General features: G+C 30.3%; 1 protein-coding gene across 6 annotated transcripts in view; it reads right to left on the bottom strand.

Annotated features, from left to right (window-relative positions):
• The window catches only part of LOC105425708 (Inositol 1,4,5,-trisphosphate receptor), a 41,148-nt gene that overhangs the window by 2,405 nt on the left and 19,006 nt on the right, over positions 1–19,737 (bottom strand). The window contains exons 3-44 of one of the 6 annotated variants that reach the window (XM_089081188.1): positions 18,498–18,568; positions 18,129–18,244; positions 17,561–17,647; positions 16,111–16,605; positions 15,775–15,913; positions 15,390–15,601; positions 14,951–15,277; positions 14,731–14,877; positions 14,343–14,644; positions 14,168–14,282; positions 13,918–14,093; positions 13,690–13,845; positions 13,470–13,620; positions 13,240–13,387; positions 12,717–12,740; positions 11,809–12,151; positions 11,574–11,739; positions 11,277–11,493; positions 10,667–11,208; positions 10,483–10,598; positions 10,263–10,398; positions 9,919–10,176; positions 8,514–8,591; positions 7,452–7,572; positions 7,217–7,359; positions 6,410–6,597; positions 6,227–6,338; positions 5,683–5,790; positions 3,716–3,833; positions 3,399–3,631; positions 3,193–3,331; positions 2,676–2,962; positions 2,083–2,592; positions 1,864–2,013; positions 1,613–1,805; positions 1,427–1,549; positions 1,175–1,347; positions 927–1,091; positions 676–856; positions 503–595; positions 256–413; positions 16–181 (exon numbers count right to left, since the gene is read on the bottom strand). In XM_089081188.1, coding sequence (XP_088937314.1) covers positions 16–181; positions 256–413; positions 503–595; positions 676–856; positions 927–1,091; positions 1,175–1,347; positions 1,427–1,549; positions 1,613–1,805; positions 1,864–2,013; positions 2,083–2,592; positions 2,676–2,962; positions 3,193–3,331; positions 3,399–3,631; positions 3,716–3,833; positions 5,683–5,790; positions 6,227–6,338; positions 6,410–6,597; positions 7,217–7,359; positions 7,452–7,572; positions 8,514–8,591; positions 9,919–10,176; positions 10,263–10,398; positions 10,483–10,598; positions 10,667–11,208; positions 11,277–11,493; positions 11,574–11,739; positions 11,809–12,151; positions 12,717–12,740; positions 13,240–13,387; positions 13,470–13,620; positions 13,690–13,845; positions 13,918–14,093; positions 14,168–14,282; positions 14,343–14,644; positions 14,731–14,877; positions 14,951–15,277; positions 15,390–15,601; positions 15,775–15,913; positions 16,111–16,605; positions 17,561–17,647; positions 18,129–18,244; positions 18,498–18,568 — 7,883 coding nt within the window. The remainder of the gene's footprint in view (positions 1–15; positions 182–255; positions 414–502; positions 596–675; positions 857–926; positions 1,092–1,174; positions 1,348–1,426; positions 1,550–1,612; positions 1,806–1,863; positions 2,014–2,082; positions 2,593–2,675; positions 2,963–3,192; positions 3,332–3,398; positions 3,632–3,715; positions 3,834–5,682; positions 5,791–6,226; positions 6,339–6,409; positions 6,598–7,216; positions 7,360–7,451; positions 7,573–8,513; positions 8,592–9,918; positions 10,177–10,262; positions 10,399–10,482; positions 10,599–10,666; positions 11,209–11,276; positions 11,494–11,573; positions 11,740–11,808; positions 12,152–12,716; positions 12,741–13,239; positions 13,388–13,469; positions 13,621–13,689; positions 13,846–13,917; positions 14,094–14,167; positions 14,283–14,342; positions 14,645–14,730; positions 14,878–14,950; positions 15,278–15,389; positions 15,602–15,774; positions 15,914–16,110; positions 16,606–17,560; positions 17,648–18,128; positions 18,245–18,497; positions 18,569–19,737) is intronic. The other 5 variants (XM_089081191.1, XM_089081190.1, XM_089081189.1 and 2 more) reach the window with 5 other exon arrangements.

The raw sequence follows: 19,737 nt of genomic DNA, 5'->3' as shown, positions 1-19,737 counted from the left end.
TTAATAAATAATTACCGCAAATAAAGCAAGTATTTTTCAAAATCAATTCCTTTTGCTGCTTTTCCGATCTAAGATCCGCAAAAGTATCAATAATCACACCAAAGATGAGATTCAGAACGATAATTATCACAATGAAGAAGAATAGTAAATCATACACGACTCTTGCAACAAATAAAGGTTCCTAGAATACAACAGATTTTTTATTAAATAAGTTTATCATGATTTTTTTGTTTATCATGACATTCTTGTACTTACAACGCTAGCAGGTGCTCGTAAAACGTCTCCTATTCCACCACCGTTTCTCAACCCTTGATTTAACGTAGTAACAATGCACATGACGAGTGAATCACACGATCGTTCTTTTAACTCTCCGCCAACATTAATTACTTCAGGTTTATGCTCTTGTTCATTTGCTAAATTATTAATTTATTTCAATTTATTACACATTTTCACATTTAGAAATCTAAAAGAGTCAAACAATACTATTCTAGTATATATCTACCTCCACTAACGTAACGTGATATAGTTTCCGTAGGTTCACATTTTTCCTTGTCATCGGCACTACAAGTATTCACAACTCTTTGCTCAATGGAAGCTACGAATTAAATAAGTTTTAAACCATTGTTCGTAAAATTTAAGTATGTCTATATAAATCTAACAAGAGATTAAACTTACATATAATCTCATCATCCACAGGAACGAGGAAGTCGTCTTTGAAAAACATAAAACCGATAATGGAAAACATATAAACTAAAATCAAGGCTAACACAGCAGTAAGTATGATAGATCTTCCATTTCGAGTTACGGATTTTATTACATTGAGCAAAGTCTCCTCACGATAAACTACATCAAAAAGCTGAAAGAAATAACAATTTTATAATTCTGTACGTATTTGTAAAAAGAGTTGTAAATAATGAGTTACTTACTAAAACTGAGTAGAAAAATGGATGCATAAAAATTCCCAGAACACAGAATATTAAATACGACATGTGATACAAAAGTTCGATATTCGTTATTATTTGTTCTACACTTCTAGTCAGGGTACCCTGATTACCTATAATACTTATAAGATGTATAACTTTTAATGTAATCTGTAACATAAATATAATACATTTAAAAATACATAAAAATAATGATCAATTATAAATTACATGCGTGTGTAAAATATTTTTACCGTAACAAAACCGAGTAACCACAACGTCGGTTCTGGACCTACGGAAAAAATCAATCTCAATATCGTTGACGCAACAAAGGTACGTATACCGGATTCTCTTGGCAAAGTGATAATGATAGCAGCAGACGCAAGCATAACCGTCCAAATTAAAGCTGATAGATGATAACTGAGTTCTAAACGGGACAAAAATCATTCATTATATTTTAAAACGTAAGATGCCAAAGATTCAAACTTCATTAATTAAAAACTTACTAGGCACAGAATCCACAAACGGATAGAAAAACGCTACAATAAGATTTATAAGAACGGCGCAATTGAATAAAATATTACTCCACAGCGACATATAACTGCTCATCCAGAATAACATTGGTTGTCCTACGAGATAAAAATAAAAATTAATTTATAATAATACCGAATGTATTTAATCAATAGACGTACCTCTAAGTTTCTTTTGCCACTTCATTTCATTAAACATATCTTCCGTTCTTTCAAAGAAATCGGAAACTTTCGATCCTTGGTCATCTCGTTCTGTAGTGTTCAACACTCTTATTTTTGTGTCCTCAGTTATAAGTTCACAAATTTCCGGGATCGGGAAAACAATTTGTTCAAGTGTTCTATCGTGTCTCACAATCTAAAATGAAAATGTTGTTACGTATATTACTCTTCAAAGTAATTATTTCCATATATACCTCTATTTGAGCTGTATGAGATGCGTAATAGTCCAATGCTTTGTTAATTTTTGGATCAGCATTATTCTGTTCTGATGGCTTCAACATCACTGCCAACTCTTTGTTGTGTTGCGCTAATTGATGGCACAAGATATAAATATTATGCCCGACCTGCAACAAAGTATATAAAATTAAAAAATTATATAAATTTACTCATATTAAAATATATTATTTCCTTACTTCTTTGGGCGATACTCCTTCCTCTGCGTTCGTCGAAGAATCGTCGATATCGCTGGAGTCGTCTAATGATTCCTGATGAAAAGCCTTACATGCCACATCTACAAGCTGTTTTGGATTCATATTATACATGATCCTTTCGGCATTCTCGCTATCACCTCTGCTTTCCATAATCGCTAACAATAATTTACTGGCATTATTTTTTAATTCCAGTACCAGATCCATTCTAGACTTTCCTAAAGGATTGATATCATTTAATATCAATGCTGTTATAATGTCCAAGCCGTTAGATTCGTGTGTGGCAATACAGTTTTGATTATCATGGCACGGTCCTTGACAATATTCCGTTAACGTCTCCAAAGTTTGATTAATTAATGCTACATTGTATTCATTAATGTAGAGACCAAGAAGACCTAATCCACCGGTAGTAGAACCACATATGCAGTCTAAAAACATGAGAGTTTCGGATACCAAGTTGAAATTCGTTTTATTATTTTGATTTCTTAGGAAATTCTGTAGAAGGAAAAGTGATTATTAATATCAAAATGAATAAAATCATAATGAATTTTATATAAATTTTAATCAAATAAGAGCACCTGTAATTCTCTGTTATGATTCTCACAGAGTAACTGTAAGAAACGTAGAATTGGTTGCATCACTAAGACTTTAGGACTTAATTGGCCTTCTTCCTTCTCAGAACCAGATGCATTTCCACTTTTGTTTCTATCTGACTTTTCACTTAAGTCATCTAATACATTATTTGTCATGTCTTCGCCAGGTGCAAAACCATTGCGCATATTGGCGTATGTCTGTGCATTGGACACCGCGACTTGATTCAATTCCTCATGTAGCTCGTCAGTTATTACTATACCATTAGGCTTTCCTATATACGTATGTGAAACGTGTTTAATTAATTAATATAGAATATAGAATTATAGATTTTTATATATATATATATATATATATATATATATATATATATATATCTTCGGAAATATGTATTTTCAAAATTTACGTACATTTAATATATGTATGTAATATATAAATATAACCAGAATTAAATGGAAAATTATAATTTAGTATATTTTCAAGAATATTTATTCAATTTTATACCTGATCCACGTTTCCGCGACAACTTGTCTATTTCTTTGCCCTCCTTATCCTCATGTGCTTTCGCTGCCATGTCGGATGTATTTACTGTCACAGTAGATTTAATCTCTTGTTGAGAATCTTTCATTTTATCATAAAACACCTGTATAGAAAATAATAACGTGAAATGCGTCTATGAGTATATTATAGAATGTCGTCACAAGACCAACCTTGAAGAATGATTGACTTAAATCGCCACCCATTAATTTATTAAACATACTCTTCTGTATAATAGGATTTCCACCTTCCAAGAGTGCAATACCTAGTTCCACGGCCTCTACAAATATGCTCGGAGAATGTACACTCTTAATCACCAATTCTACCACTAAATCTGAAGCACCTTCGCGGTCGAGGTGAGTTTGCACGTCATGCAACGTTCTACCAGCTCGGCTTAATATTTTCGCTGTAAATCATCATCTTGCTATTAGGTATTCAAAATAACAAAATGTATGTTTTTGTAATTTTATATTTATATCTCACGATCTACCTCCTGGACCATGGGTGATAGTTGCGCTACGGGTTACTCCAATTTCAACATTCTCCGGATTTTGTATAAAACTTTTGCCGAAATAACGCGCCAAAAGATTATTTCTCAATGCATCTCCCTGCGGAAAAAAGAAGTATTTAATGTCAGCCTTCTGCAATACGTTTGAAATAAAAATGATGTACCAATACCATAGTGCACAACATTAATTTAAAAAAAGAGATCTAAAATACAAATATTCTCTTCATATATTCATAAATAATTCTATATCGCAAATGTAATAAATATGTACGGATTTGAATCGTATATGTACAAGTCGGTGCTTTATGTGCTTAAAAATGTATAAGAAATACCTTGTGCAATTTAGGATGCGTGTAAGAGAGATTTTATTGTATTATTGACATAAAGTTTATATGACTTGAGACGAAATATGAATAAAGTGCAATATGTGAGAAAAAGGTAAAAGTAAAGTTAATGGAATGCAAACAACATTCACATATTGGTACATTAACAATCGGTAAAGATCGCATAAAAATTGAAAATTTCAAAACATAATTAAAATTATGTAAAGATATATAAGATTATGTAAAGGTTATAAAATTATATCTATATATGTAAAAATGTAATTCTGGGGTAAAGCACATAAGAGTGAATAGCAATACATATATTTTGGACATTTGGATATGCATACAATGATATTTCGACGTATCAATTTATATCTACGCTCAAAGTGTTCAATATATGTTAACTAAATAATTGAATGTAAATATTCATCTATCTATAATAAATAATACATTCATGTTATAGGAATGATTAACAAAAAAAAATCACATAAAACTTTGCATTCACAGTATATGTGATTGCCTCCCAAGAACCTAAGAGTATTAAAAATTAAAATATATATGTTATAATCATTAGTCAACGTGTAATTGTTATAATGTAGAATCTATTATTGTATTGGTACATCTTACTATATAATTTATATACATTTACATAAAATCTATCTATAAAAACTTAATATTATATTTCTATTCTTGTATATAACAAATGTATATATATGTTTTTTCATTTATAAACAAACCGCTAGAAATAATATTCTCAAAGATATGTTCGCAAAAGTCTTCGATGCACGGTAAATATATTGCAGAATTAAAATTAATTTTTCTATAAAAATATTATTTATAACGATACCAATATTGTAATCGTATACATTATTCTGTTTGTTACTTTATACCGTGAATCAAAATTACTTTTACATATAAGAGCACATAATTTTTATATAGATATATTATGTACTTATAATATATTAATGTATATATATATATATTAATTACTTTCTCAAGATATAAAATTATCTATATGAAGATAGATTATCTATATGAAGATAGAGATGGCTTATTTAATGTAAAATATTATAAATAATGTGAAATAATGGTAAGAAATGGATATATAAATGGATATACAAATATAATAAGAAACGAAGATAAATAAAAACGTGCATAAATTAAGCGGCATGCATAAAAAATCTACACAACGTACATTATGTTCTCTACTTTACGGAATTTCACCACACCATTTATGACTCGATGTGTATATATAACATATAATGGACAATCACTTAGTTAACAACTTAGTCACACAATTAATCTACAATTAGTAACATATTTATCATTTTTTAATTTTAAAATGGAAGATAAGTTATATGATTTGTCATGATTTGCAGATTTCAGAGAGAAGTTTGAAATGAATTAAATTAGATTCTTCTTCTTTTCTGATGATTTGTCCTGCATTTCTTTGCTTTTGACAATGCAATAGCATTTAATGTCATGGTGTTATAAATATCGTTCGCGCGTCCTAAATTATCACGCGATCACCGATCTTTTTTTAGCATAATATTTTCGGTTAAGCATAAAATTTCGTTTCATATACGTTGTGCCCACATTTCTTTCTCTATCTACTTTAATTTTTACCGGCTCTTGCTGAGTCATTTGTCGATTCTCAGACTGATCATTGGAACCTGTTCCAACTTGTGACTCGCCATTCGTTTCTGACTCCGTCTGTTCCGAGATACCTTCGTTCTTCGTTCGCAGCATGAAAACATCTTTACCTACAGATCTATTCTACGAGACCTACTCACCCGCCGTTAAGACTTTGTGGCGTATTGAGAAATCTTATTAACTTTTACATTATTTTCATAATTATGCAGCAAGCCAAATAAATATTTAATCGCGTATTAATCGTCTAATGTGCTGTGAGCAATCGGGCATTCAGCTTTATTAAAACGCGCTGTAACGTCATAAATTTATGCCAGATAATTAGCATAAAATGAACTTTTCAGTTAAATATTTAAATCATTTTTCGCAACGTCATAATGCGTTTTTCTCAATGTCTAATAATACTTTTACCTATTTATAAGAGCTGAATGCCCTTTTCCGCGATGCTGTGTTATATATCTTCCTCAATATGATAAATGATTCATGTAATTTCATGCAAGACGAATTCCATGATACTCACTTTTTCTCCGTATTCAGGATCGATAGCCATCATTTCCCTGAGTGTCCTTAAAACTTTCACGCATAATTTTTCTTCTTTTTCTTCTAACAATTTTTCAGTATGCTTGATTAGTCTGTAAAGTAAAAATACGTACATTTATATTGCACATAATGCGATTAACATATTGTAAGTGAAAAATTCTACCTTTTGATAAAGCCACCGTTTTCGCATCTTTTTCTGGCATCAGTTGCTGCAGGAAATAGCAATTCAGGTCGATAGAGGATATCCACTAACAAAGATAATTCGGACTGTACTAAAGGTTTCAATTGTTCTTCCAAGAGACACACTATGTCCTGTAAACCCTCTATAATACTTCGATCGAGACGCATAAGCTAGATTAAAAACAAACAGTATAAATAAATAGAAAATTTTCTTAATTCATCAAGTTGTCTTGTATATACAAGAGTTTTTTCGTAATAATTTACACTACCATAAACTAATTTATATTTCAAAAATTTAAACGCGTTTTACAATACAAACATTTAATATTCTTGTACAACGTATTTAATATTTGATACTTAATTACATATTAAAATGTTTATTTTCTTATTAACGCATATAGTAAAATTACAAATATCATAAATTAATAAATTAATTTATAAATTTTATCCTATTGAATTAAATCTAGTTCTATTTTTTTTTTTTTATGTAAACTTATCTATGTGTGTATGCATATATATATATATAAAACTATAGCTAATTAAGATCTCCAGTGAGACATACGAGGCTTATGTGACCTACATAAAACAGTATGCTAATATTAGCAAATGCACTACGTAGCTAAACTAAGTGCTATACTTCCGTGAGTGACCTTTACCTCATTGTTAGAGCCTTCCACACAAAGTAGGTCACTCTATGCATTTAAGTAAATTTATTATTCAGTTGCTCACTTGCACAGTGGCATGTATAATCATCCTAAGCTATTTCGTAAGAATATCAATTGTAAATTACCTGACTCTGGCTACGTTCAATCTTTGGTTGTTTAGCAGCCTGCAACCATTTGCTAGTTTGTCTGCTGAGCATAGCTGCTTTGTTGAACATATTAGCAACTTGACTTTCCAGATCAGTAGGTATAGCAATACCCCTTCCTTTAGCTAAAATTACAATTTGATATTATTCAATTTTAAATAAAGCTAAATATTACTTCCAGATTAGTGTTCTCAATTTTCTTTTACAAGGTACCTACCTACATCTGATAATGTTCTTATACAATTCTCGACGTTAAATCTTTGTCCAGCATTTAGCCATGCACATTGTGATACATTAAAAGCTGCATGAAGCAACTGGACAAATATAGGTTGCCTTGTCTGTTCCATGGAAAAAAAATAAACACAGAAATAAATTAAACTTATCCCTATTATAATAATACAATAAATAAATTATGTAATTAAGCCGTTTGAAAAATATTCTAAATATTTCTAAATATATCTTAAATTACATTTAAATTCTAAAAAGAAATGTGATTTAATATTAAAAAATATTATATCAATTAATATTTTTTAGCATATTTTTCAAAATTGATATCACGATATCATAATCTCATCATTATTTATATATTATACATATTTAATAATATCGTAAATTTAAATTATATTTATCTCTATATTCTTTTTTTATTCTTTATTTACATATCACGTATAATTTTTAATTTATATTTTTATATTGAGATGTCATCTTGCATAAAGTGTAACACACTCATTGCCAAGCAATCTGAATTCTGAAGAGAAATTATTATTATAAATTATTATATACATGCTATATGAATTGTGCAAACTGTACACGTTAGAATTTGAGAAACACATAGAGATAGAATCAGAAAAAATATTTCGAGAATAATAAAAGGATAATAATCATATTTAGTACCAGCAGATGTGGTTTATAAGAATGGGTGCATTCAACAATGACAATGAATGTGTTAATTATGCAGAGACATGTGATACAGGCGTACGTAAAGAAAAGAATGCAGTTTGTATTTACAACACATCAGTCACTCTATGGTGATAAAGCATTTCTAGTATAGCCAATCATGATATGTACGATTTACAAATATAAGTTAAAATTTTTTACACCCCTTAAAAATAAGAATAAATTTGTCACAAACAATCACGTAAAAAATTTTCTTTATAAAAAAAATTTGTTGTAACTATTACATCTTTATAACATTATATTGTAAACATATAAAAGATTATACCGTATTATATTATAATTACCCAACATTAAAAAAAAGATTCTAGCATTCAATACTCACATAGCCAGAAAGATTATTATCGGTATTCCGATTGCACTCCTTGATGTTCCAATACAGTCTAGCCTCGTGCAGATGTTTCTATTAGTAAACCAAACAGATGGACCACCACCATATAGATGGACAGAACCCATAGACCCAATAAACCAATATTGTTGATTCAAAGAAGGCCAGGTGTTGCATGCCAAAAACACAGAACATGCCACTGATGCTTTCAGCAATGACCAAGCACATATCATACAATATTTGATATAATTATATTAATATAATTGACATCATTTGATCTACTGTTTCACTTAATAAAAATCGTAACATAATAGTTATAATAATAATTATTTAAATAAATCTTAATGTATATAGTGCAAGACATGTTTATACCAACTAATAAAAAATATAATTTACTAAAAAATTTAAAGAAACATGTTTTTCTCTCTGTATATGTATGTATGTGTGACATGTACTTGGTTAAAAAGAGAATTTATGTGTTTGCATGCAAAGCGATAGATTGTTAAATGAAGTATATGTTCATGTATTTTACATATACTTTGTAATTAGAATGTATGTTTGCTGTCTTATAGCTGTCTTGTGCCACTTTGTTTAATTATTACCTTTAAGCAAAAAGTACAAAAGTTATGATGATTATATAAATATTATTTATAATTTAGAAGTAGATACTTCTTATCTATATACTTCTCATCTATATGTTTAAAATAAAATATTTTATTTTATAAATTCTATTAAATATTATATTTTATTGAGTTAATCCTTACATTATTATATATCAATTTAAAATGTAAATTTTAAGATTTTAAAGTTTGTCTTTTTCTTTCACTCTAATAAAGTTCAATTTTGTAATGAAACATAACATTATACATTAACAAATGTTAATTAAGCTTCAAATAAATAAAAAAAAATTAATAAATATATCTTAATAAATATATCTATATATCTTGATCAAAATTTAAAGTTAACAAACATCTTTTAGACAAATATTTCTTTTCTGTGTGAAAAGAATTATAATTTGAATAGATTTAGATGGACCTATTTTTATAAAAGAAATTATTTGTGCAACGAAATTTCCATCAAAAATAAGGTGCCAAAACAACATCACATAGATGTTATCAATATTCTGAATATTTAAAAAGCGTGAATACCAAATTTCGCCCGATGTGAATAACTTTATAACTTGGTGTTAAATAATATTTTAAATTAAACATTGTCTTAACAAATTAAATTTATTGAAGGACTAAATATACCAATAAGATATTATAACACATATAGATTAATCAATTAGAAAGAAAAGACAGGTATATGCGCTGGCGTGTATATATATTTATATACACACACACATCATATTGTGAAGATAATTGATATTTTTCCCATATAATGTAATAAATGAAGATGTTACCTGTACAGTGGTGCTTTGATCGGAAAACGGACTGCTGAAAAAAGTGGCTATGATGTTCATTAGACAACTCGTCACGTAAGTCTCCAAGGCTGTATCCGCATGTTGTCGATCATGAGTGGACGTGGCAATTAAACCCATATCAACAATGAAAGACTTTTCAAACAAAGACCACATATGATTTGACGTATAAATTTCTTTCATTTCAACTTCTGTGTCAATATAACAATGATTGAGGAAATTGATATATGCTTCTTTCACCTATTCATAAATATTAAATATGTGTAATATAATTCATATTTTATATTTAACTAAATATAAATGCTCAAAATTGATAGAAAATTTACCTCTGGTATACAATCCGGATGTGATACTATAGCCACAATATCATCTAATGGCAAGAGACTATGACATTTAATTTCAGTATTGACATTCTTTCCCATCGTACAACAAGCTAAAAGTTTCACCAACTCTACATGATACCTAAAACATAATTAATATTTAAATAAATCAATAGAATAGAATACGATTATATAATTCTCATTTTAGAATATTAAAATAACTTACTGAAGAGGACTGCTCTCATCCATCCGATGTCTTTCAGATCGCATCATTTCCACAAAGTGATTAAACGAAGCTCTATCATTATAAAATATTAAAACATCTTCTCCCGCTTGAACCAACTGCAATAATAATAAAAATTAGTAAGAAAATATGTCATGAAATTTATGTGCATATAATGAAATCTCACCTCTTGCATCACCATCTCTTGACATTTTCTAATAAATTGATTCTCAGCTTTCACTATAGTTTGCAAAAATTTCAGATATTGCACATGTTTTCCGTGCGTTTCTATGCAATGTACGAAATGCTGTATGACTTTCGCACCGACTTCATTGCAAAGAACAGAATTATCTTGAAAAATGCTACATACTGTTTGTGCTTCTCTTATGCCAGGATTTAAAAATAAATCCAACTGCTTGTGTAAAAGAACCTGATTTTGTTGATTAGATAAACAAAAGTTTTGCAGAAAATCATGCGCTAAACGCATTAATTCATTCATTCTAACATCTTCCTTGGCATCGTATGGAACTTGCAGTAAATCTAAAACGACGGTATGTACTCCAACATTGCGCAGAAGTCTCTGTTCGTGTTTACGTGCTTTCACTTGACCGCCTGGCAGAATCTGAATACACAGTTTATTCATTCTCATTAATATTTGCTGAATCTTTTTATATTCTTCTGCTTGATCAGGATGTAACGGTGGGCCAATATCCAAATCAATAGCAGACCCTTTAAAATAATAATTATTTATTCATTTTTCATAAAGATAATCTTTGAAATAATTAATAAAATAATACCTTGTTTATCTAATGTAGATAACAAAGGTGTTTTGCGAGGAACTGTGGTTTCATCTTCTTCTTCTTTACTTTTTTTCTTCTTATTTCCATGTTCCTCTGTCGCCTTGGATTTATATACCCAAAGCTCAGATTTCTCGACAGACTGGCGCAAAACGTCTAAATCTGCCTTTATTTGTTTATATGATTCTACGTCGCTATCCGAAACTAAAAGCTGCACCTATTTATCATAAAGCATTCGTATTATATTAAGTAATTTTTCCTTTAACTTATACTTTAACATCTGAAAAAAGATCTAACCTGTTTAAATGCCTGTAAAACTTCTTGCCTTTGGCTAAAATGTCTAAATAATAAATGTAAAGCTCCAGAGACTAGTGGGGGATAATCGTGCATAGCTAGGTGTAATAGAACGCGTAAGAATGTTCTACCTCCTTGGCCATCTAAATCCAATGCTGCGCATTCCTCACTAAAACAATAAATAAAAGATATATATTTTTATAAGATGCAGCCTTCGTCACACTTAGAAATATGTTACCTGCTCCCAAATATTCCTTCTGCCTGTGCGCCAATTGATTCTAAATCAATAGCCTTTTGTCCTAGATTTACATCTCCAGTCTTCTCCGCAGCTGTCGATGCAGTTTCATCAAATTCTCGTTTGAATATGCTCAAAAGACAAGAGATTCTATAATCCAATCGAACATCCAGAATAAATTGCAGAATCTCGATGATCTTAAGCTTTGTGTCCATCACTAAGGGATATTCTTTTTTCATTAATGGTTTTGGTCTTGGAGAGGAACTAACTTGACCGGCTGGTCCTAATGTTAAATTCGTCATCACAGCACCCATATCGCCGATGCATCTGAGGATACCTCCTTCAGCTATTTAAATAAATCATAATAATTAAAAATTTATATTAAAATAATAAATGAATAAATAAAAATGATGGCACAAAACACATGTAATATTACATATCTAATTAAATCATTGTATAACTAAATCTTAGTGCATACTAGAAGTTAATTTGTATTAAAATTAATTTGTATTTAAAAAATCATATTTTATATAAACTAATAATTATATAACAATGACACTATTTCGTTATAAAAAAATATATTTATTTATACCTAAAAATATATTTATTTAAAAATAATAAACTAAAACAATAATTATATATATATATATATATATATATATATATATATATCAAATGATTAAAAATATTAATAATTATAAATTGTTAAGATATGACATTTTCATATATTCATATTTTTTGCAATACTCATTTCTAAAAAAATATTTTTATAAAAGTGTTTAAACAATTAAAAGCTTTGTAAATCTACATTTGTATACAACATATAATGCTTGCATGCTTAATCTTGTTAATATTCATTCCATATATTACAATGTAATTAATTTTTAACAAGCTTTCTATTAGGATATTACCTGCCTCCTCAGAATCCGTATCAGCTGTGATAAAATATTTACAAGAGTAAATTAATTAGTTTTAAAGATTATTTACCATACCATGTATGTTATATATAATTTACCATTGTTGCATAAAGGTATTTTATTATTAAAGGGATTTCATAAAATGCGAAGCATGGATTATAACATATAATACTAATATATTACAATATCATAGAAAAGAACGTTATATACAAGTTTCCGAAAGCGATGAGCTTGAGAATGTAAAAACTATTCGTGAAAATGATTGAAAAATAGGACTCGAGGGAAAATTTATCGTATCGGTAATACATCCATTATATAATGCAAAAAAGTCAAACTTTATTATCATTGAGATTACTACCATGCGCGCGAAAGAGAGATATATATATATATAAATGGAATGATTTCACTACTAGAAATTGTTTATGGGATTCATTAAAATTTAATTAGTAAACGGTAAAAAATATTTCAGATTAGATTATGTTTCATCAAATGGAAATAATATAAATATTAAACTTACAATCAATATCACCCGTAGGTATTTTTCCATCGGTGGAATCATTTTCTGACACACAATCCAAAATACTAAGTAACGTCTTTGTTAAACTTAACAGATCGTTAAAACTGTAGAATCCAAAGTAAATTAAATCACGTGCTAATTTAACAACCTATAAATAATATATAAAAATAACAAATTAATTATAGTTTATTATTTAGAAATAAACAAAAAGAAAGAAAATGTATGTATACCTCGAATGTGAGTTTATTCTGTTCTTGATCCCCGAAAGACCACATTTTGGCAACGACATTACAAAGATAATCTTCAACAAACATGATTGTCGAACTAAATTTAGTACGAACAGCCTCTTTATTTTGGTCCGGCAGTTTATTCGTATCGTAACTAAAATTACAAAAAAAAGTTTCAAATATATTCTTGACATAAGAATTATTATTGTTATTCTTTACATACTCATTTATGGTCATTTTCGATGGGATTTCTGACCAAAGACGAGCATATTTTACAGGAGTTACTTGTTCTTGCGGATCTCTATCTACGTGAAGATGTAGCATTAGTCGGCAAAATGATGCGCGTAATTCATATGGTACTGTTTCATCTTCCATACACCTGTAAGAAATAATGTTATGCATGTATAATTCAAAAATAATTCTAATTTTAAAGGAAAAATATACAACATACTTAAGTATAAGATCAATGTCCAAATGTGATGACAGGTTATTTAGTGCTAAATACTGTCTATTCAGACACATGTTACTAAATAGGTTTAATTGATGCCTGTAATAATCTAATATTGCCGCATCTTGAATGTTTCCCATTTTAGCTCCTCTTGATAACTCATTCAAAGACATTGAATTCTGCATTAAATATTATTAATTCGGATATAAATTACATACTATTTTTATAAATTAGTTTTACAAAGCATACTAACAACTCCATTATTCCATTCCAACACAACTTCAAACTCTTCTATAATAGTGATCCTTGGTTCAGCATTTTCTTGCTTTTCATCGATATCTTCGACTTCTACCTGGGTCTTCACTATTCTAAAGTAAATAAAATATATCAGAAAAATTAACACTGTTCACGCTGTTTATTATACTCACTTTGTTCCTATTAGAATATCTTTGTTCTTTTCACTAAGTACACTTTTACAAATCAATTCTTGCGTTACGGCGATTGCTTTCTTATTAGAGATACACAGATCCGACAAATAATCTAAAAATCTTGATTGCCAATTACGCATATTTTTTCTAACGAGACCCACAAATGTTTCTATTTCAGCAGCTGTTATATGTTTTTCCAACAATTTTCTGTTATTATGTAAAAGCGCGGTAATGGTATCTTCCGCTAAAATGTCATAGCCAATTTGTTTTTGCATAAACGCAAAATGTTTAGCAATATATTCCTATATGGATAAAAAAATGATATAAAATATAATGAATAATAATAATAAATAGTAATAAGTTGTTATATCGTGCATTCTTGGGATACCTGATTTTTCCTATAATCTTGTTGAGAGAGCCTGAGTATTCGATAACACAGACGAAACATGTACTTGTATGGTGCATGTCTGGGATCGTTAAGCTCCTCTATTCTAAGAAATGGTCCCTCACCTTCCGCAGATTCCAAGAACGGAGCCTACAATTAATAAACTTTGAAAAATTCTCGTTCTCGCTGATGTTTCTACGCGATCAATACCAAGTCGAAATACCTGCAATATTTTGAACAACTGGCCAAGAATGTACTGCTCGCGCAATAATTTCTGACGATCTCTCACGGCGTTCGTGACAACTAGCTCTAACGCCTCGGATTTATTCTGCTCGTTCTCTAATCCAGCTATAAAATATACAATATCCTGCAGCAAGCTAGTAACAGCTCTTCGCTCATTGTGCGAAATCGTGCCCTTTTCCAGCTTACTGCTCATCGCCGTTAATACTTTACAGGCATCATTTGCAAAATCTAAATCGCGTACTTCAACCGGCGACACAGATCTCAAGGCAAAGGCCTCTTTATCCTCTTTACTGGTCGCGCAACCCACCTAACAAGTAATTAAATACGTGTGAATAATTTAATTAGTATCTCCTCAATCAGTAAATCTCACTTACAACATTCGGCATATGAATCATAATCGCATGAATATGCTACAGTACCTTCGACATCACCGGCTTCTCGTCATCTTTATCGATTGGTACGCTTGTTGAATGGACCCAAGTATTTGTGCATATATGATGTAATCTAACAAAAGATGATTGCGGAACCAAACTATCGCCCCGTGTTAAAGTTGTGGGATCTAATTCGAATAATGAGCTAATTTCACCACTGTGCGGTACCGATACTAATCTGAAGACTTGTCCAGGGGGATCTATCAACCATCGTACATTAAACAATTGATTTATCCTTATGTCATTAGAGATTAAGAAAAAATTCGCAAAATATCATTTTTAGAATAAATGATAAGTAATAAATTATAAACAATCCAATGTAGAATATTATACATATTTTCGAATAAATAAATTTAATTTCAAAGTATCCTACCGCGTTTGCCCTTTACAAGTTCTCGTGGTTCATCCGTGTCAACTTCAGCAGCGAGATATTGACCAGTCGCTAAGTGCTTGAATCGGAAAATCGAGTTCCAATGGCCGGCACCGCCTCTGCACGGATCGTGTTGCACTACCTATTTATTGGAAAATAAACAAAGAGCAGCACTTAGAAGAAATTAATGTATCAAAGACAATCGGTAGAAATGATTTGCAGGAATTCAAATAATAAAATTTTGAAAATTAAAGTAGATTTTGATTATTACATATTGAATATAACAGCTGTATACCTAAATTTATATTAAGATTAGATTATTTATGATCAGATCATCACCTCGACTTCCCACAAGGCCTTGCTGCTGGTAGCCGCGGTGGCACTAGTTCTGCCCGTTGTCCTGAGAAACACGTGTTGCTTTTTCTTGTACTCGTCCATGGTCAGAAATTTTTCTTGTTCGGCATGAAACAGCCGCACCACGTCGCCGCCTTTGAGAATCTCTTCTTGGTTTTCCCGGTGCTCCATGAAAAGAGTTATCTTCCAAGAAGTAGAAGAATTCACAACGTTGACTTCCTTGCAGCCAGGATTGTCGCTCAGCTCATAATTAGCGGCCACGTGAAGACCCTGACGACCCGCATTCACCGGCTCCAAAATAACTTTATCACCAACGACAACGCTGTCGCCGTCGCTTCGCAGTTTGTAAAACGGCATTATGTAAAGCCATGAACCCTCATTTCCATTCGCGTCTAAGTAAACTCTCATCGCATTTTTCTCCAGCAATGCTGGCAGCCTTTTGTTCACCGTCAGGTATTTGTTAGACTTGAGGTGCAGCAACTGCCGAAAGAATACGCAAATAAATTTTATTTTATTAATATTTCATTAATTAATGATGAATCGATTGTATTCGTACACGCTTCGCATATAAATATAAATTTATTTATAGATGTACGCAGAGAAAGAAAGAGAGAGAGAGAGAGAGAGAGAGAGAGAGAGAGAGAGATGTTGATAAAATTAATCTCTATGATAATTATATATTCACACGTTTGTATTTTACGACCTATGTTTTGCGTAACTCAAATGAATTTGTTACAGAATAAATTATTCTGAATTAAAAAAGAAAAGCTATAACAAATGAATAGTATTTTCCAAAGATATGATATCGCGTAATAATGTGCAAAGATGATTAATTAACTTATATAATACATCAACAAAGTGTACAGAAGATAAATAAATTGATAATTCAATAAAGAATACGTTATAGCAGAAATTAATTGAACATCTAATAGCGTCCATTGGCATTTTCCGCGATCGAAGGTACAATCTATAATACATCGTAGATGCAGTACAACGTTCATTCCACGACGTTGTTTCACTTGCCAATGATCAAAGCGCTACCATTTCATAATTTTTAGCAACAATATGCTACAATGCGAAAGAGAAATTCAATTATTTGCTAGAAACTTAGCGCTGCAGCGCCGCTTCTATTTTTCGACTTGGTAACAGTATCGCGGAGGAAGGAAAACTCGTTAATTAGCAAACACTTATCTATATAAGGCAGATAACTACGTCAATACGATGGATGTATCAAACAGTTTTTATGACCGCTTTGCGAAAAAAGGTGTTAAGGGAAAAGCTGCTTCTCTGGCGGTATTGATAAATCTATTATTATTCATGTAGCCACTTTACGTTATAAGAATATGCAATCAAGCGTAAAACGTTCAAGATGTACTTTAATAAAATAATATCACTTACAAGAAAGTTTTCTTTAGGAAAAAGAGATTGATCTTACCTGTATAACATTACCGTAAGAAACGACGGTGCCCAATAACTTCTTATTCTCAGTCTCATTTTGCTTTTTCTCGATTTCAGCCGCATGCTGTGATAAAAAATTCCATTAAATGACATAAAAAAATGAAAGATATACTTAACTTTATTAAAAGCAGTAAACGCATTTTAAAATAATGTAGTTTTCAATAATTTTTTTCAAAATGAACATATTGTCATGAATACATCGTAAATATAATTTATGTTACAAGATACATCTAAAATATTTTATTGAATTTTATTGAATTTTTTATGTTTCAGTCTGAAACATTAAAAAACTGGAAAAACAATACGCTTCATACAAAATAGCAAATTCGATTAAATAATCACTAAACCAGTCACAATCTGAAAAACCGGTTAGATATCCCCGCATGTATTTATGAATACTTCATGTAGATTATTACATGAAGTTATTCATTTATTCAGATGCATCGTCATTAAAAGGTATGCCATTTCCAATGACGGGATATATAAAATAATGTAAACGAATATTTATAAAATAAATTAAATAGTGTAGCCTTTTTGCAACTCACGTGAAGTCTTTTGAGCAAGATAGCATCTGTGCCTGAACTCGCACTCTGTTTCGCTGCTTTCCAAAATTGCTTTTGGGCGGAATACCGATTCATAGGACATATTTTGAAGAGGCAATCTAAAAAAGTTAACGATTGCTATCGCTCGACGAAATATCTTAACATCATTCACTTTAATTTTTTTGCAATAACATTTAAAAAAATTAAATTAATTAATGGAAAAATTGCTAATAAAAATTAATATATTAACTGTTACTATGCTTAACTGTACTATTTACTGTTGATTTAATTGAAAAGGAAGAATAAATCAACAAGCAAAAAACCATCTATTTAAAAACAATTAAAAAATATAAATAAAATGTAATATAATACCTCTGAATTTCTTTGGTGGATTTGACAAATCTCCAGCTTCAGGACATACGACACACCTGTCGTCGACCAGCCTGAAAATAATATATGCTGTCGCATTAACAAATGTGTAAAAATAATAGCTTTTTCACAATTTTGAACCAATAGATAAATAAATTTCATGAAAGTGTTTATTTGTCAGGAAATAAAATACAAAAATAAAATATATTTGTTTTTTTTTTTTCCCGAAGTAAAACAATTGTTACTATACGACTACTATACACTATATATCGCAAAAGAAAATATATCCTTTGAATATTTATCACGCATTAACTTCATGCTTTTCGCTCTTCTTTTTTTTACAGTAACTAGCCTAATCATATCATACTTGAGTATTATGTGTCACGTAACGCTGATAATACACGAAGTTCCAGCATGGAATAGATACAATAGCCACATCTCCGGCTTTGCAGCTATGCAATACCGACATTGCAGGCGAACCATCGTTAAATAAGTGTGGCAGAGAGAAACGACGATATGGATCGATATTGAGGCAGACCCTAGCTTGTCTTGTTTGATAGCTTTAAAGCATTGCGTAGAGAGAGAGAGAGAGAGAGAGAGGGAGAGAGAGAGAGAGGGAGGGAGAGAATTTTCGTTTTCTACGTAATCATATGTAAAAGATTAAGCTTTGATTAGGCTCTGATTAAGTTTTTCTTTGTTTGCATAAAAAGACACCTGCTATATAAAATAAAGAAATCTATTCTAAATATTATTTTACTACATTCTATTTTTATATGTCACGATCGTATCAGTTCTATCATAATTTTATTACATAAAATATATAGATACATCACGATCTTGTTCACGAATTCTATGTTTTATTTTATACGGCCATAGTGCGTATACAATTTTGTATAACGTTCCGTGGAAAAATAACAACAATAGAAATGTCAAACATGGAGTTACTTTACAGCAACAAAAGCGCGATCGCAACTCGGCAGACACTAAGCTATTGATCCAGCTATCTCGCGTTAATAGGACATAGAGATGATCGGCGTCTTGTGTAATATAATTGCGTAAGAATCTAAGGTGAATAATAAGAAATCCTGTCGGATTAACGTTTATACGGAAAAATAAAAGATATACGACATTGTTGTGAAATAACAGCGAAAAACATAGCTTGTAATTATCGTACGCGCGGATTGCGATTCAATCTCAAGTACAATTCGAGATATCATCGCTCGCTTATCTGTAGGTTTATACA

Source organism: Pogonomyrmex barbatus, unplaced genomic scaffold, assembly GCF_055798465.1.
Source record: "Pogonomyrmex barbatus isolate J1 unplaced genomic scaffold, ASM5579846v1 scaffold4, whole genome shotgun sequence".
Classification (NCBI taxonomy): domain Eukaryota; kingdom Metazoa; phylum Arthropoda; class Insecta; order Hymenoptera; family Formicidae; genus Pogonomyrmex; species Pogonomyrmex barbatus.
Note: the sequence above shows the minus strand (reverse complement) of the source record. Positions and strands in the feature narration are given on the sequence as shown.